The sequence below is a fragment of the Arvicola amphibius genome, chromosome 13 (genome assembly GCF_903992535.2).
Source record: "Arvicola amphibius chromosome 13, mArvAmp1.2, whole genome shotgun sequence".
NCBI classification, from domain to species: Eukaryota; Metazoa; Chordata; class Mammalia; order Rodentia; family Cricetidae; genus Arvicola; species Arvicola amphibius.
Genome location: NC_052059.1, coordinates 59,397,766 through 59,410,587, shown reverse-complemented (window position 1 = coordinate 59,410,587; position 12,822 = coordinate 59,397,766). Strand labels below are relative to the sequence as shown.

The 12,822-nt window shown below is 47.6% G+C and overlaps 1 protein-coding gene across 9 annotated transcripts; it reads right to left on the bottom strand.

The window, feature by feature from the left end:
- Positions 1-348: 348 nt before the first annotated feature.
- Ripk3 (receptor interacting serine/threonine kinase 3) lies at positions 349-4,111 on the bottom strand. 9 transcript variants are annotated; one of them, XM_038310131.1, is made up of 11 exons: positions 4,088-4,111; positions 3,904-4,011; positions 3,545-3,685; positions 3,122-3,431; positions 2,595-2,740; positions 2,428-2,474; positions 2,069-2,236; positions 1,923-1,990; positions 1,375-1,716; positions 1,203-1,254; positions 349-701 (listed from the first exon to the last, which is right to left on the bottom strand). In XM_038310131.1, exons 2-11 carry the CDS (start codon positions 3,921-3,923, stop codon positions 544-546), a joined length of 1,452 nt encoding a protein of 483 aa, XP_038166059.1. In that variant the 5' UTR covers positions 3,924-4,011; positions 4,088-4,111; the 3' UTR covers positions 349-543. The 9 variants fall into 9 exon arrangements, with proteins under 9 accessions (XP_038166059.1, XP_038166062.1, XP_041910043.1 ...); XM_038310134.1 differs by having other exon boundaries at positions 3,545-3,751; positions 4,088-4,099; XM_042054109.1 differs by lacking the exon at positions 4,088-4,111 and having other exon boundaries at positions 2,595-2,610; positions 3,122-3,282; positions 3,384-3,431; positions 3,515-3,751; positions 3,904-4,075.
- Positions 4,112-12,822: the final 8,711 nt, after the last annotated feature.

The following is a 12,822-nucleotide window of genomic DNA, read 5'->3' as shown; positions in this document are numbered from 1 at the left end:
AAGGTGCATGAAGTCTGTGCAGTGGGAGTCTGGATGGTCTAGAGAGCCTGGGGCACTTTTGAATTTCCAAAGACCCAAGCCCAGTGCTCAAAATCAAGGAGAAAAGGGGAGTGGAGACTTCTATCCCGTCAGTTCAGCCTTAGGGTGGCGCCAGTTCTGAGCTCTGGAGGAAGAGCTCCACCCTGAGATTGGCGCACCAGAGAGCCAAGGCTCTGCAATTCCTTCCTGCCACCGGCTGGGCCCTGACCTTATATGCCAAGAGGTTGCCTATAACTAGTCCCCGCGCCCCTTCCTGCTTCGGCCAGGCGGCAGCACCATCTCCTCTTCCCTCCTCCACCTCAGACTCACTCATAGTTAACATATTGTGTTTATTGACTTTTGGGAAATAGGTCAAAAACCGGTTTGGGTGTAGTTCTAAATGCCCTCAAAGAATGTTGGGGGACACAGAAAGTGGCAATGGTCGTCTTAGTCGTTCCGGGATCCTTACGAAGTGCTTTAATTCCCTCTATACTGGCTTCAGGCTCTTGCGGTATTCTCCGGAATCTACTCATGGAGGGGCTGCCAGCCCCTGCCCCTGCCCGTGCCCCTGCCGCACTGCGCTGGGCTCTTCTTGGGTAGTGCTGGGAAGCAGCTGCCTGCCATGTAGTTGTTGTTTCCAATCTGTACCCCACAACAGTTCTCGAGGGTAACAGACTGCGACCCTTTGAAAGAAAAGGAGGTGGTGGTGGGAGGGTTCAGTGGTTAGAAAGAAGCGTTTAACAAGCACTTTGGGGAGAGGGGCAGCGACACCTTGTGTTCGCCCTGGGGAGTGCAAATGCAGGGTCTTAGCCTGCTAGTGACTGTGAGCTGGGCCTCTCCAGAGTCAGAAGAAGTTGAAGAGGAATAGCGCCTGCTGTTTGGGTGTCTTTGATGGAAGACCTTCTGGATTGCCTTAGCAATAAAGGAACTGTGAAGGCGCATGGATCTGGTGTTGGGGAGAGACAGCAGACCCCAGGGCAAAACCAGGTTATGTGTGACTTCAGTGGGATCGTCACCTAATGGACGTCAGGTTCCTCATGCATTAAATGAGAAGGACTGGGTTAGATGAGTTCTAGTCCTTTCTTTCCCCCTCTGAGGTAACTCGACTCTATCTATAGAAGTTGAGGAAGAAGGTGATGGGAAATTTATCAGGGGGAGAGCAATAGAGGTTGAAGAATGGGTACCTGCTGTTGGATTTGGCCCTGGAGCCCAGGAGGTGCCTTGTCTTTCATCTCCCTGCAAATAGCACAGAGTTCTCAGGCTTTCTATTCAAGAGGCTAGTTCCATGACCGTGGACCTCTCAACCCCAGCTTTTCCCTGGTAAGGGGGCATACTCTAGTCTTGCCAATGTCTCACCTGATTTTTTAGGGGGTGAGGACCGGGAGCCTTAGGGAAGTTTGGGCTGGCTGTTGGGCCTCTGGAGGGTAGAGTGTGTGGCATTTGGGGAGTTCCAGCCCCCGTATTCGAAGATGTCGCTGCTGTTGTGGCATGCCCGATTGGTTCTTGCTGTTCTCGTCTCTCCATAAGGCTTATGGCTTTTTCAGGAACTGGTCTGGAGCCCCCGTCCAGATGCAGGTTGCCCAGCATGTCAGAAACTGAGCTTTTCCCAGGGTCGTTCATTTCCGTACCTCTCTGGCCTGACTCTGGAGCAGACCACTTTCTGCCGCTGTTTCTGTGCTGACACAGATACCGCTTCACCTGCACAAAGAGTTGGGGAGCCAGAGTAAGCACCAGGGATTATCTTCTGAGTCTGTTACCTGGAGACTCAGGGGTAGGATGGGGTGGGCGGGGATGATGGTCAAGGATTAAGGAATGGTAACGGGAAGATACATCGGAAAGTCAAAGGAGTCACATGTGCCATACCTGACTAGCTCCTGCGTGGGAAGGCGGTTTTGGAAACATACCTCGGAGACAGCAGCATCTACCTTGTCCTGTACCAGGAGGTGGGTTTCCTCTGTTTTTGGTCGGCAATCTGAAAGACATCAGAGTAAGGTGCATGCAAACAGGACAAGCTTCCTTATCCTAGTTGCTAGAGAAACCCCCAACTCACCCTGGAAGGTTGGCCTGTCCTTGGGCTCAGAACTCCAGCAGCGCATCATTAACTCCTTCAGCACTTCCAAGCCAGGAGTCTCAGGGCTGGGGGGAGGCAGCTCTGACAATTGGGGTCGATTCTGCCTTTCACAAATTGCTTCACGAACTAGTGATGTTTGGTCTACCACTGGAGTGGGGGGGGTGATAACAATAAGGGATCCATGATATGAGGTCACACGCCATGGACAGAAGCCGGGAGTGTCAGCCCAGGGAGAGGTGGGGTGGGAAGAGGGCAGCTGAGTAGGTAAGGGTGGGCTCAGGGCTTTAGGTGCTTCTGGCACCAGGGGTAAGAGTGTCAGAGTCTCCCTAGAGTCTTACACTCAGCTTCTCTTCCAGCCAGCACAGCCCACGCGAGGATCCCAAAGCTGCACAGAAACAAAATGGAGGCTTAGCTGGCCCCTGGAAAGACCACTTTCCCATGCCATGTCCTTTGGAAGGGCCCAAATAGCATAGAAATTTAGGATGTTTTGGACTGGATAGCTTACCTGTAGACATCACTGGCTGTGGAAGCGGTCCGGTTGACATTAACCAATAGTTCTGGGGCCAAGTAAGCTAGGGTACCCCCTGAATCCCTGGACCCTGACCCTGACTGTGACCCTCCCTGAAATGTGGACAGGCCAAAATCTGCTAGCTGTAAGGGAAAGGAAGAGGAAGGTATTAGATGAAGGGGCCAGACGGCCTTCAGAATTTCCCCGCTCTCTCCTCCAGGAGATGCAGCCTCAGCTTTTTGAAGGTGGTCTGGAGGACCAGAGGCAAAGGTGGAGTCAGTGAGACCTCAAGGAGGAGATCTAAGATGCTGATGGGCAGGCCTGGGTCTAGGTGTGTCAGAATTTCTGGGATAAGTCAATCCGGGTCCGTGGGGGTGAGGGGCTTTGTGGAATAGGCTTATGGAACTGACCCAGGTGGGTAAGGAGGGCCTCTCCTAGTTGACCTGGGCAGTCTTGTATTCAGAGGGACAGGCCAAGGGTATTCAACATGTCCCAAGCTTGCAGTAGGGTGTAGATGGGCTGACCTTGGCGTGCAGCTCTGGGTCCAGCAGGACATTGGAAGGCTTGAGGTCCCGGTGCAGAAGCACTGGGTTCAAGCTGTGCAGGTAACACATCCCCAGCACCACTTCGTGCAGCAGGCGACAGAGGAGCGGCCAGGGTCGAGGACACATGCTCTGCAGCAGCCCTGCGAGGGAGCCGTTCTCCATGAATACTGTCACCAGAGCCGGCCCAGATATGCAATCCCACTCGAGGTCCTCGGTGACTCCCAGCAGGAGCAGCACGTACTGGTTACGCAGATTCGCCATAGCTTTCACTTCCCTGGATACCTCCTTCCTACACTCCGAAAGGAGTCACAGTTGGGTCGGACCCTGGAAGACCCTCTCCACACCCCCCCTTGCCCCTTCAGGCTCCTTTACCAGATCCTGCCTACACCTGGGGTCACTCACGAGTTCACGATCTTGACTGCCACATCATGCCCCCAAGTTCTGTGTTGTGCCCGGAACACTGTACCAAATCCGCCATAGCCCACAAACTTTGGGTTCTTCAGTTCATCACGGGGTACAAGAGAGGCCGGGGCACCATAGCGCCTGAGAGAAGGTTCTTATCCAGTAGGGGAGCCGGTCAGCACATTCTCTGTCTCCCAAGTTCCGAGGCTGAACGTGGGCAGCGTGTCACCCTCCCCCTGCGGCCCACCCAGCCCCCAGCTTTGTCCCCTACCTTAGCAAAGGCGCCCTCTGGGTGTGTCCCCCGGTACCCTGTGTGGCTGTGCCGGAGACTGAGGATCCATGGCACACTCTTTACTCACCATAACTTGGCAGAAGACATCAGGAGTTAGCGGCTTCCAGGAGTTATGTGCACAGAAAGCGGGGACGACGTCTACAGCTGGGGGGCTGGGTTGAGAGGAAGACAGGGTCTGCAAAGGAAGTGATCTATTGGTCCAGGCACGGAGGTCCAGGCCCCTAATTTCACTTCCCAGGTCGTTCACCCACCCTACTTTGAATGAGTGATCGAATAACTTCCTTCTTAAAGGAGGTCCCGCCCCCTGGGGTGGAGCAAATGAAAACTTGGGGCTGTTCATTTCTGTGCACCTGCCTTGAACTGTTTCCACAGGAGTAATTGGGCATTGGGTGTGTCACAAAAACGAAAGGAAGGAAGGAAGGAAGGAAGGAAGGAAGAAAGAAAGAAAGAAAGAAAGAAAGAAAGAGAGAAAGAAAGAAAGAAAGAAAATTCTCACCACCCAGGAACACACAATCAGCTCTCCACAACAGCTCAGTCTCTCTTGGAACTAACTCTGTGTTCCCAGTTCCATCACCTGCTGAATTGGGTTGAAGGGAAAATGGAAATTTTATGGTCTTAGACTCAGCTCTTCTAAGATCATGGGTAATGCTTCTAATAAGGCTTGTCTTGGGTCAGGTACACATAACGTCTTCCTTAATCTCAGATCAACCTTATTTACCTTGCTATAGACCAGGAAACACAAGCACTTAAAGTTTAATACCTTGGTCAAGTAAGTATGGAAATAGCTTAGAACCTGGCTCTTCTTCACCAAACTAGCCCACATTTATTTATTTAAAAAATTTTTTTGAGACATGTTCTCTCTACGTAGCCCTGGCTGGTCTAGAATTTGCTATATAGACCGGGCAGACCTCAGACTTACAGAGGGCCATCTGCCTCTGCCTGAGTAAGTTCTGGGGTTAAGGGTGTGTGCCACCATGTTTGGATTATTTATTTTAAAAATTTATTTCTGTGTGTGCACATCCATGTATGTGGGGGTGGGATACATGCAATGGCGTGTGTACGGAGGCCAGAGGCCAGCCTCTGGTGTTTGAGATGTTCTCTGCTGTGTGGAGCAACGCTAGCTAGCCGGTGGAGGTTCCAGGATTCTCCTGTCTCTGTCTTTCATCTTACTGTAGGAATACTGGGATGACAGTCATGGACTACTGTCCCCAGTTTCACTTGGGGTGTAGGGATTTGAATTCAGGTCCTCATGTATGTGTGACAAGAGCTTTACCCACTAAGCTGTCCTTCCCCCAAGCTCAAGCTAGCTTATTTTTTGCAAGTGCCTCTGGGTGATATAAGTCTGCCTGTGGTGCAGGTGACTGAAGAAGGCGTGATGCTTGTAGCAATGCGCTGGAGGGGACTCTCTCTGAATCCCTGCTCAAGTCATTATTAATTGCTGTCCTTGCTGATGCAAGCCCTTGACATTGGTAGGGACTTGTCTGCTCTGTGAACTGCTCTGTGGAGCCGGAGGGCTCAAGATCTATCCCAGGGCGTTGCAATCAGGCTAAGTGTGCTGGCCCTGTCATAGACTACTGCCATTGCGGTGTCCATTGCACAGAGAAGACTGACTTGGGGCTTCCCACTCTTTCCTTTGCATGGCGCCTCCTGCATGCAAATACTCTGGTTCATGTTCCTGATAAGCATATACTTTGGATGAAGGCTTTTCAAGACTCCAGAGTGCCAGAGCACTGGGTAACAGGAATGGTGGTGCACAGTTTTAATTCCAGTATTTAGGAGGCAGAAGCAGGTAGACCTCTAGGGCCAGCCTGGTCTACATAAGGAGTTTCAGGATAGCTAAGGCTTCATAGCAACATCTTGTCTCAAAATAAATAAGTCAAAAAGAATTTTAGGTAGGGGATGGAGGATGGCTCATCAGTTGAGAGTACTGGTTGCTCTTCCAGACAACCCAGGCTTGATTCTCAGTGTCCACATGGTGGCGCACAACTGTGTTTAACTCCAGTTTCAGGGGATCTGACATTCTCTTCTATCCTCTGCAGGCAGGCACCAGCATGCTTGTGGGCACAGACATATATGCAGACAAAAGGCTTATACACATAAGAATAAATTTTAAAAAGAACCGAAAGTAGACAAATAAGCCTGTATTTTATCACTCCATGGCATGCTTGTGGCTGGAGGCTGAAAAACTGAACAGTGAGTCCTACCGTTCAGCCTTTTCCAGGAAGATCTAATCCCAGTCCTTGGAATAACTTCACAGTTACTCCCCATTCCTTCTTCCCAGCCCCCATAAACCGCTGCATTTTTCTCTCTCTGTAAATCCGAACACTTCAGGTACCTCATAAAAGAGGAACAATATGCCATTGATCCTTGCATGACTGCGTTACCTCATTCAGCACAGTATCTCCAAGGTTCATTATCTTATGGGATGTTTCTGAATTTTATCAAGGTTAAATAATATCGGTAAAGGTTGGAAATATTCCGGCATGCTGTATACCGCACCTTTCTACCTGTTTGCCCGTTCTGGGCATTTGGGCAGTTTTCTCTTCCGGACACTGAGAATGCTGGTGCTGTGAAGGCTGTCGTGCAATAGCTGTCTGAACGCTGCTAGGCTTCTTTCAGACCTAGGGCTAGAAGTGGAAGTGCTCATGGCAGATTCTGCTTGGCATGAGAGAGAGCCGCCCTTCTCGCCAACATGGGTTTGGGAAGATGCTCACTGGCTTGGCTTGAATGCGCTGGAGAACTTCCTCTCTTTGCTATAGCTCAGACTTTCTGAACTCTTAGTTTACGTCTGCTAGGAATTGAAATCTTAGTCTGTTGGAGATGAAGTTTGTTTTCACTATTTTCCAAATGTCATCTTTTCACTCCTTGCAAAAAAAAAATAGTTTTGGTGGATATATAATTCCTTTTTTACATTTTTCCGTGATTCCAAGTTTATGTATGCTAAACCTCCTTGCTTCTTACACTAGACTTTCCTATAGCCTTGCCCATCTTTGCTGCATTAAAAGGAGACCTTTTTCAGGGGACCAATTAATTTTTTAATTAATTTTTATGGTTTATTTATTTATTTATTTATTTTGGTTTATTTTTTTATATTTAAAAATTTCCATCTCCTCCCCTTCTCCTCCCCCTTCCCTCCCCTCCCCTCCACCCATACCCCCCTCCCTCTCCAGGCCAAGGAGCCATCAGGGTTCCCTACTCTATGTTAAGACCAAGGTCCTCCCAACTCTCCCCAGGTCCAGGAAGGTGATCAACCAAGCTGAGAAGGCTCCCACAGAGCCCGTCCATGCAGAAGAATCAAATCCCAGCGCCATTGTCCTTGGCTTCTCAGTCAGCCCCCACCGTCGGCCACATTCAGAGAGTCCGGTTTGGTTGCATGTTCCATCAGTCCCATCCCAACTGGAGTTGGTGATATTCCGTTAGTTCTGTCCCACCGTCTCCATGGATGAACGCACCCCTCACGGTCCTGACTTTCTTTCTCATGTTCTCCCTCCTTCTGCTCCTCATCAGGACCTTGGGCGCTCAGTCCAGTGCTCCAATGTGGGGCTCTGTCATTTTCTTCATCTATCGCCAGGTGGAGGTTCTATGGTGATATGCAAGAAATTCATCAGTATGGTTATAGGATCTGGCCTTTTCAGGCTCCCTCTCCTCAGCTGCCCAAGGAACTAGCTGGGGGGCATCTCCCTGGAAACCCGGGAACCCCTCTAGAGTCAAGTCTCTTGACAACCCTCAGATGGCTCCCTTAATTAAGATATATGCTTCCCTGCTCCCATATCCACCCTTCCTGTATCCCAAGCATCCCATTCCTCCGAGCTCCCCCCCTTCTCCCCTTCACGCTTTTCTCTCCCCATCTTCCCTTGGCCCCACCCTCAAGTTCCCAATTTTTGCCCGGCGATCGTGTCTACTTCCAATATCCAGGAGGATTACTGTATGTTTTTCTTTGGGTTCACCTTCTTATTATCTTCTCAGGGATCCCGAATTATAGGCTCGATGTTCTTTAATTATGGCTAGAAACCGATTATGAGTGAGTACATCCCATGTTCATCTTTTTGGGTCTGGGTTACCTCACTCAGAATAATGTTTTCTATTTCCATCCATTTGCCTGCAAAATTCAAGATGTCATTGTTTTTTACCGCTGAGTAGTATTCTAACATGTATATATTCCACAGTTTCTTCATTCATTCTTCCACTGAAGGGCATCTAGGTTGTTTCCAGGATCTGGCTATTACAAATAATGCTGCTATGAACATAGTTGAGCAAATGCTTTTGTAGTATGATTGGGCATCTCTTGGGTATATTCCCAAGAGTGGAATTACTGGGTCCTGGGGTAAGGGGACCAATTTATTATTCAGCTGTGTCACTGTTTAAGCCAGCTCTGCAATTTTAGTAGTTATACAAATTTTTGGTTGATGCCTTCCTAATCTATCTGGAAATTAAAGAAATGTTTTCTTGCTTTTTTATTTTTTAATATCCTCTAGAGATGAATGGTAATAATAGCAACAATGTGAATGTACTTAGTGCATATTTTAAATGCTTAAAATGACAACTTTTATGCTACACATGTTTTACAAATAAAAAGAATCCAGTAAAGATAAAATTTCTTGTATTAGAAAGGAGATTCAGGGACTGGGGAATGTAGCTAGATTGGTGGAGGACTGGCCTATTGTGCTGTAGACCCTGAGTTGGATTCCCAGCCTGTGTATAAACCAGGAGGGGATACACACCTGTAATCCCATAATCACTGCACTCTAGAGATGGTGGAAGGAGGCTCAGAAGTTACATGGTGAATTTAAGGGCAACCTGGAAACATGAGACTTTCCCTCAAAATAAAAACAAAAAGAGAAGGGTATATGAAGATATATTAATAAATATTTAACTATTTATATTAATAAGCATTTAGCTGTGTGTAGACATTAAATTTTACTGGGATTTTAAAGGCATGGTTGTGTCTTTAATCCCAGCACTCAGGAGGCATAGGCAAGAGGATCTCTGTGAGTTTGAGGCCAGCCTGGTCTGCAGAGTGAGTTCTAGAACAGCCAGAGTTATGTAAGGAGATTCTGTCTCAAATAAAAGAAAGAAAGGAAGGAAAGAAGGAAGGAAGAAAAGAAAGAATAAAAGAAGGAAGAAGAGGAAGAAAGAAGGAAAGAAAGACGGGAGAGAAAAGAAAAGAAAGCCGGGTGGTGGTGGTGCACACCTTTAATGCCAGCACTTGGGAGGCAGAGGTAGGCGGATCTCTGTGAGTTGAAGGCCAGCCTGGCCTACAAAATGAGTTCTAGGTCAGCCAGGACTGTTAGACAGAGAAACCTTGTCTCGAAAAACAAAACTAAAAATTCCTTTTAACTGAAGGAAGAAAGAAACACATAAAACTGGGAATGGTAGTGCCTATAGTGACACCACGGTGCAGGTCCAGGCAGGAAGATGAGGAATCCAAGGTCGTCTACTTGATAACTCCCAAATTCGAAGCCAGCCCGAGCTACAGAGTGAGAGAGAGCTTGTCTCAAAAAAAATAGAACATAAAAGAAAAGAAATAATAGAAGAAAAGAAGTATGTATAAACCTATTTAGAAAAATACCTGCATGAAAAATAGATATGTTGACCTGTAAGAAGGAACCAAACTAAGTGATTTTGAATAAAACATCCATCTTGAATAGGGGGTCAAATAAAGTTTAAGTTCTCAAGACCTCCCCAGAACTCCCTGGGTAACACTGATATCCTGGTTGGCAGAACAATGTTCCTAGAGAAGCCTCTATCCCTGAATCCTGATTGGTGGAAAATGGAACTGTAACTTGTCTCAGGTGTTTGTGGGGTTTCTGCTTAAATACTTGCTGAGATGAACGTTCGGGTACACAGTCAGTTCTGACTTTGACCTGCTGTCCCTAGGTGGTCAGTTTTTGCTGTTCTTTTGATAAAGATCTCTCTTTGCATGGGCCCTTGTGTTTGGGTCATTTTGGATCTTTTTGGACCCTTCCACAGGCCTAGCACTAGAGAGACTGAGGATAGTGAATTTGAGGCTAGCCTGGAGTATGTAATGCAATTCTGTCTCATTCAAATAGAAATATGCTCAAAGGAGCCATTCGTGGGTAGGCGGTACGTAGGTTACATAGGTGGCTCACAGATGATTGTTATTTTCTTGTATTTCATGATTTGTTGTTTGTTTATTTTTGAGAGAGGGTTTCTCTGTCTACCCCTGACTGTCCTGGAACACTAGACCAGGCTGGTCTTGAACTCAGAGATCCACCTGCCTCTGCCTCTCAAGTCTAGAATTAAAGCCTCTCAAGTTCTAGAATTAAAGCACCTCCTCCCAACTTTGTCTTTATTTATTTATTTATTTATTTTTAGAATTTGTTTAGAAGAGGTAGAAGAAGGTATCTGATCCCCTGGAATTGAAGTCACAGACTGTTGTGTGCCACCCAACTTGGTTGTTGGGAACCAAACTCTGGTCCTCTTGAAGAACAGCAAGTACTCTTAGCTACTGAGTCATTGATGTGGGGTTTCCCTCTGTATGCTGTGATTACCATTAATGAATAAAGAACTGCTTTGAGCCTATGTCAGGGAAGAACAGAGCTAGGTGGGGAAAACTAAAGTGAATGCTGGGAGAAAGGAGGCGGGGTCAGAGAGACGCCATGTAGCCCCTGCTGGAGACAGAACTTTAGCCCGTAAGACGCAGGCACGTGGCGATACACAGATTCATAGAAATGGGTTAAATTAATGTGTAAGAGCCAATGAGAAGCTAGAGCTAATGGGCCAAGCAGTGATTTAATTAGTACAGTTTCCGAGTGATTATTTTGGGGCTAAGCGGCCGGAAACCAACAAGCAGCCCTCCTTACAACAAGTCATCTCCCCAGGCCCCTACAGTCTTATTTAAATCTTTATTTTCTAATTTTTCTGAGAGGAATCCATGGAGTGACCCTGAATTGCAGCCTCCTGATTTCCCTTGGGACACGTACGGCGATGAGGCAGCTTTCCCTCTCCTCCTTGCACAACCCTAGCTCAGGAAGCCTTTGCTGTTCAAACGTGGACCTAACCGAAATGAGCAGGGGAGTTTGCCTATGGTAAGGGTCTGATAGAGACAAACATGGCGGTCTGTGGGTGTGCGTGGGTGTGATTCCAGGCCAGGGGGATGTTGTGAGCCAACAAGGAAGACCACACAGCCAACTTACTTTCTGTTTCCTTTCTGCCCAGGCACCACGACCTCATCATCATCAACAGTGGAAGTACTGTGTGTTTCATAGTTGATAGTCACAGCCAATCGCCACAGACGTGAGGTTGGACATACTGCAGATGAGGAAATAGGAAACCCCCTGACTTTTTTCTTTGGTTTGCATGTAAACAAAGTGCTTAGGAGCCTTTTTTTATGGTTGCAGGGCAGGTCCTTCTATCTGGCCAAAGATCACTTCAGCTCAGGGTTCCCTCCTCACTACCTTAACTGCCGGAAACATGCCCTCACCAGAAGGGGAGAAATATCCACAGGAGGAAGAAAAAAACAAAACAACCATGTCAAAAATCTGCCACTTTGGGGAACTGGGCTGCATTTGGAGAAGTCCCAACGCAAACCCAGAGTCTGGGCAGAAAAAAACTCCATGGTGAATTTCTGCCTGGAAAGAAACCTCACCCGCTATTGCTCTGCTTTTCCTTTCCCCAGGGCTGCTTTCTTGTAGAAGCCCTTCCAGGGCTAACGGTAAGGCCTTCTGCACATCAGAGCCCCCTCTTGTTTTTCTGTGTCGCATCCGAGATGCTGCCACAAAGAACCACACAGCCACTGGGTCGTGTGTCACCTGTTCTTTCTGTCTCAGTAAAGTAAAACCCTCGCATCTCGCCCGTTTCCTCATGAAAAGGAGTGTGGATTGTGTACTAGTGAATTCTACACACACTTACCAAGTCCTTTATCTGAATGGACCCTTAAGTCAAGGGTACTAGGAAAGGGAACTTATTTCAATTCTTTATGAGTGTGGAGAGGCTGAAAGCACTTTTGGGTGAGTGCTGGAGAGATATCTGAGTAGTTAGGAACATGGACTGCTCATGCAGAGTATCCAAGTTTGATTCACAGCACCCAGGGGGAGGCTTACAACTGCCTCTGATTTCAGCTCCAGGATCCAATACCTTCCACTAGCCTCCTGTGGGCACTGCATGTACCCACCTGGTACACATGTGTACACACAGCTAAGCACTTGTGCATCTAAAGTAAAAATAAAGCAAAACAAAACACCTTAAAACACTGTGAGCAGCTATCACTGCTGTGTCTGTAGGAGTACTTGTGAGAGCTATCACTGCTGTGTCTGTAGGAGTACTTGTGAGCAGCTATCACTGCTGTGTCTGTAGGAGTACTTGTGAGCAGCTACCACTGCTGTGCCTATAGGAGTACTTGTGAGCAGCTATCACTGCTGTGTCTATAGGAGCACTGTGATGCACCCAGTAGTTTAGAGCCCTTCTGTTCGCTGTGCCCAGCTATTGACAAAGGTCTGATTTCTGTGCTTTCCTAGCCTCTCATACCAACTGCTCCTCATGGACTTCCTGTGCTGCATTCTTTCTTTTCTTTTTCCTTTCTTTTCTTCCCTCCCTCCCTTTTTTCTTCCTTCTTTCATTGTTTTCTTTCTGTTTTTGGTTTGTTTTGAGAAAGGGTTTCTCTGTGCAGAAACTAGCTCTATGCCAAGCTGGTCTCAAACTCAGAGATCCACCTTCTGCCTCCTAAGTGCAGGGGTTAAGGGTTTACATTATTTCTTAAAGGGAATGAGCCTAGGATATTTGCTAAGGATTCATGTAAGATACAAGGGTGGGAAAAAGAAGCTTTGGAGAATGCATTTATTCATGTTTGGGCAGGGTCTTATATAGTCCTGGCTGGCCTGGAACTCACTATATAGATCAGGCTGGCGACAGTGCACTTTAAAACACACACACACAAACACACACACACAGAGACACACACAGACAGAGACACACACAGAGACACAGACACAGACAGACAGACAGACAGACACACACACACACACAC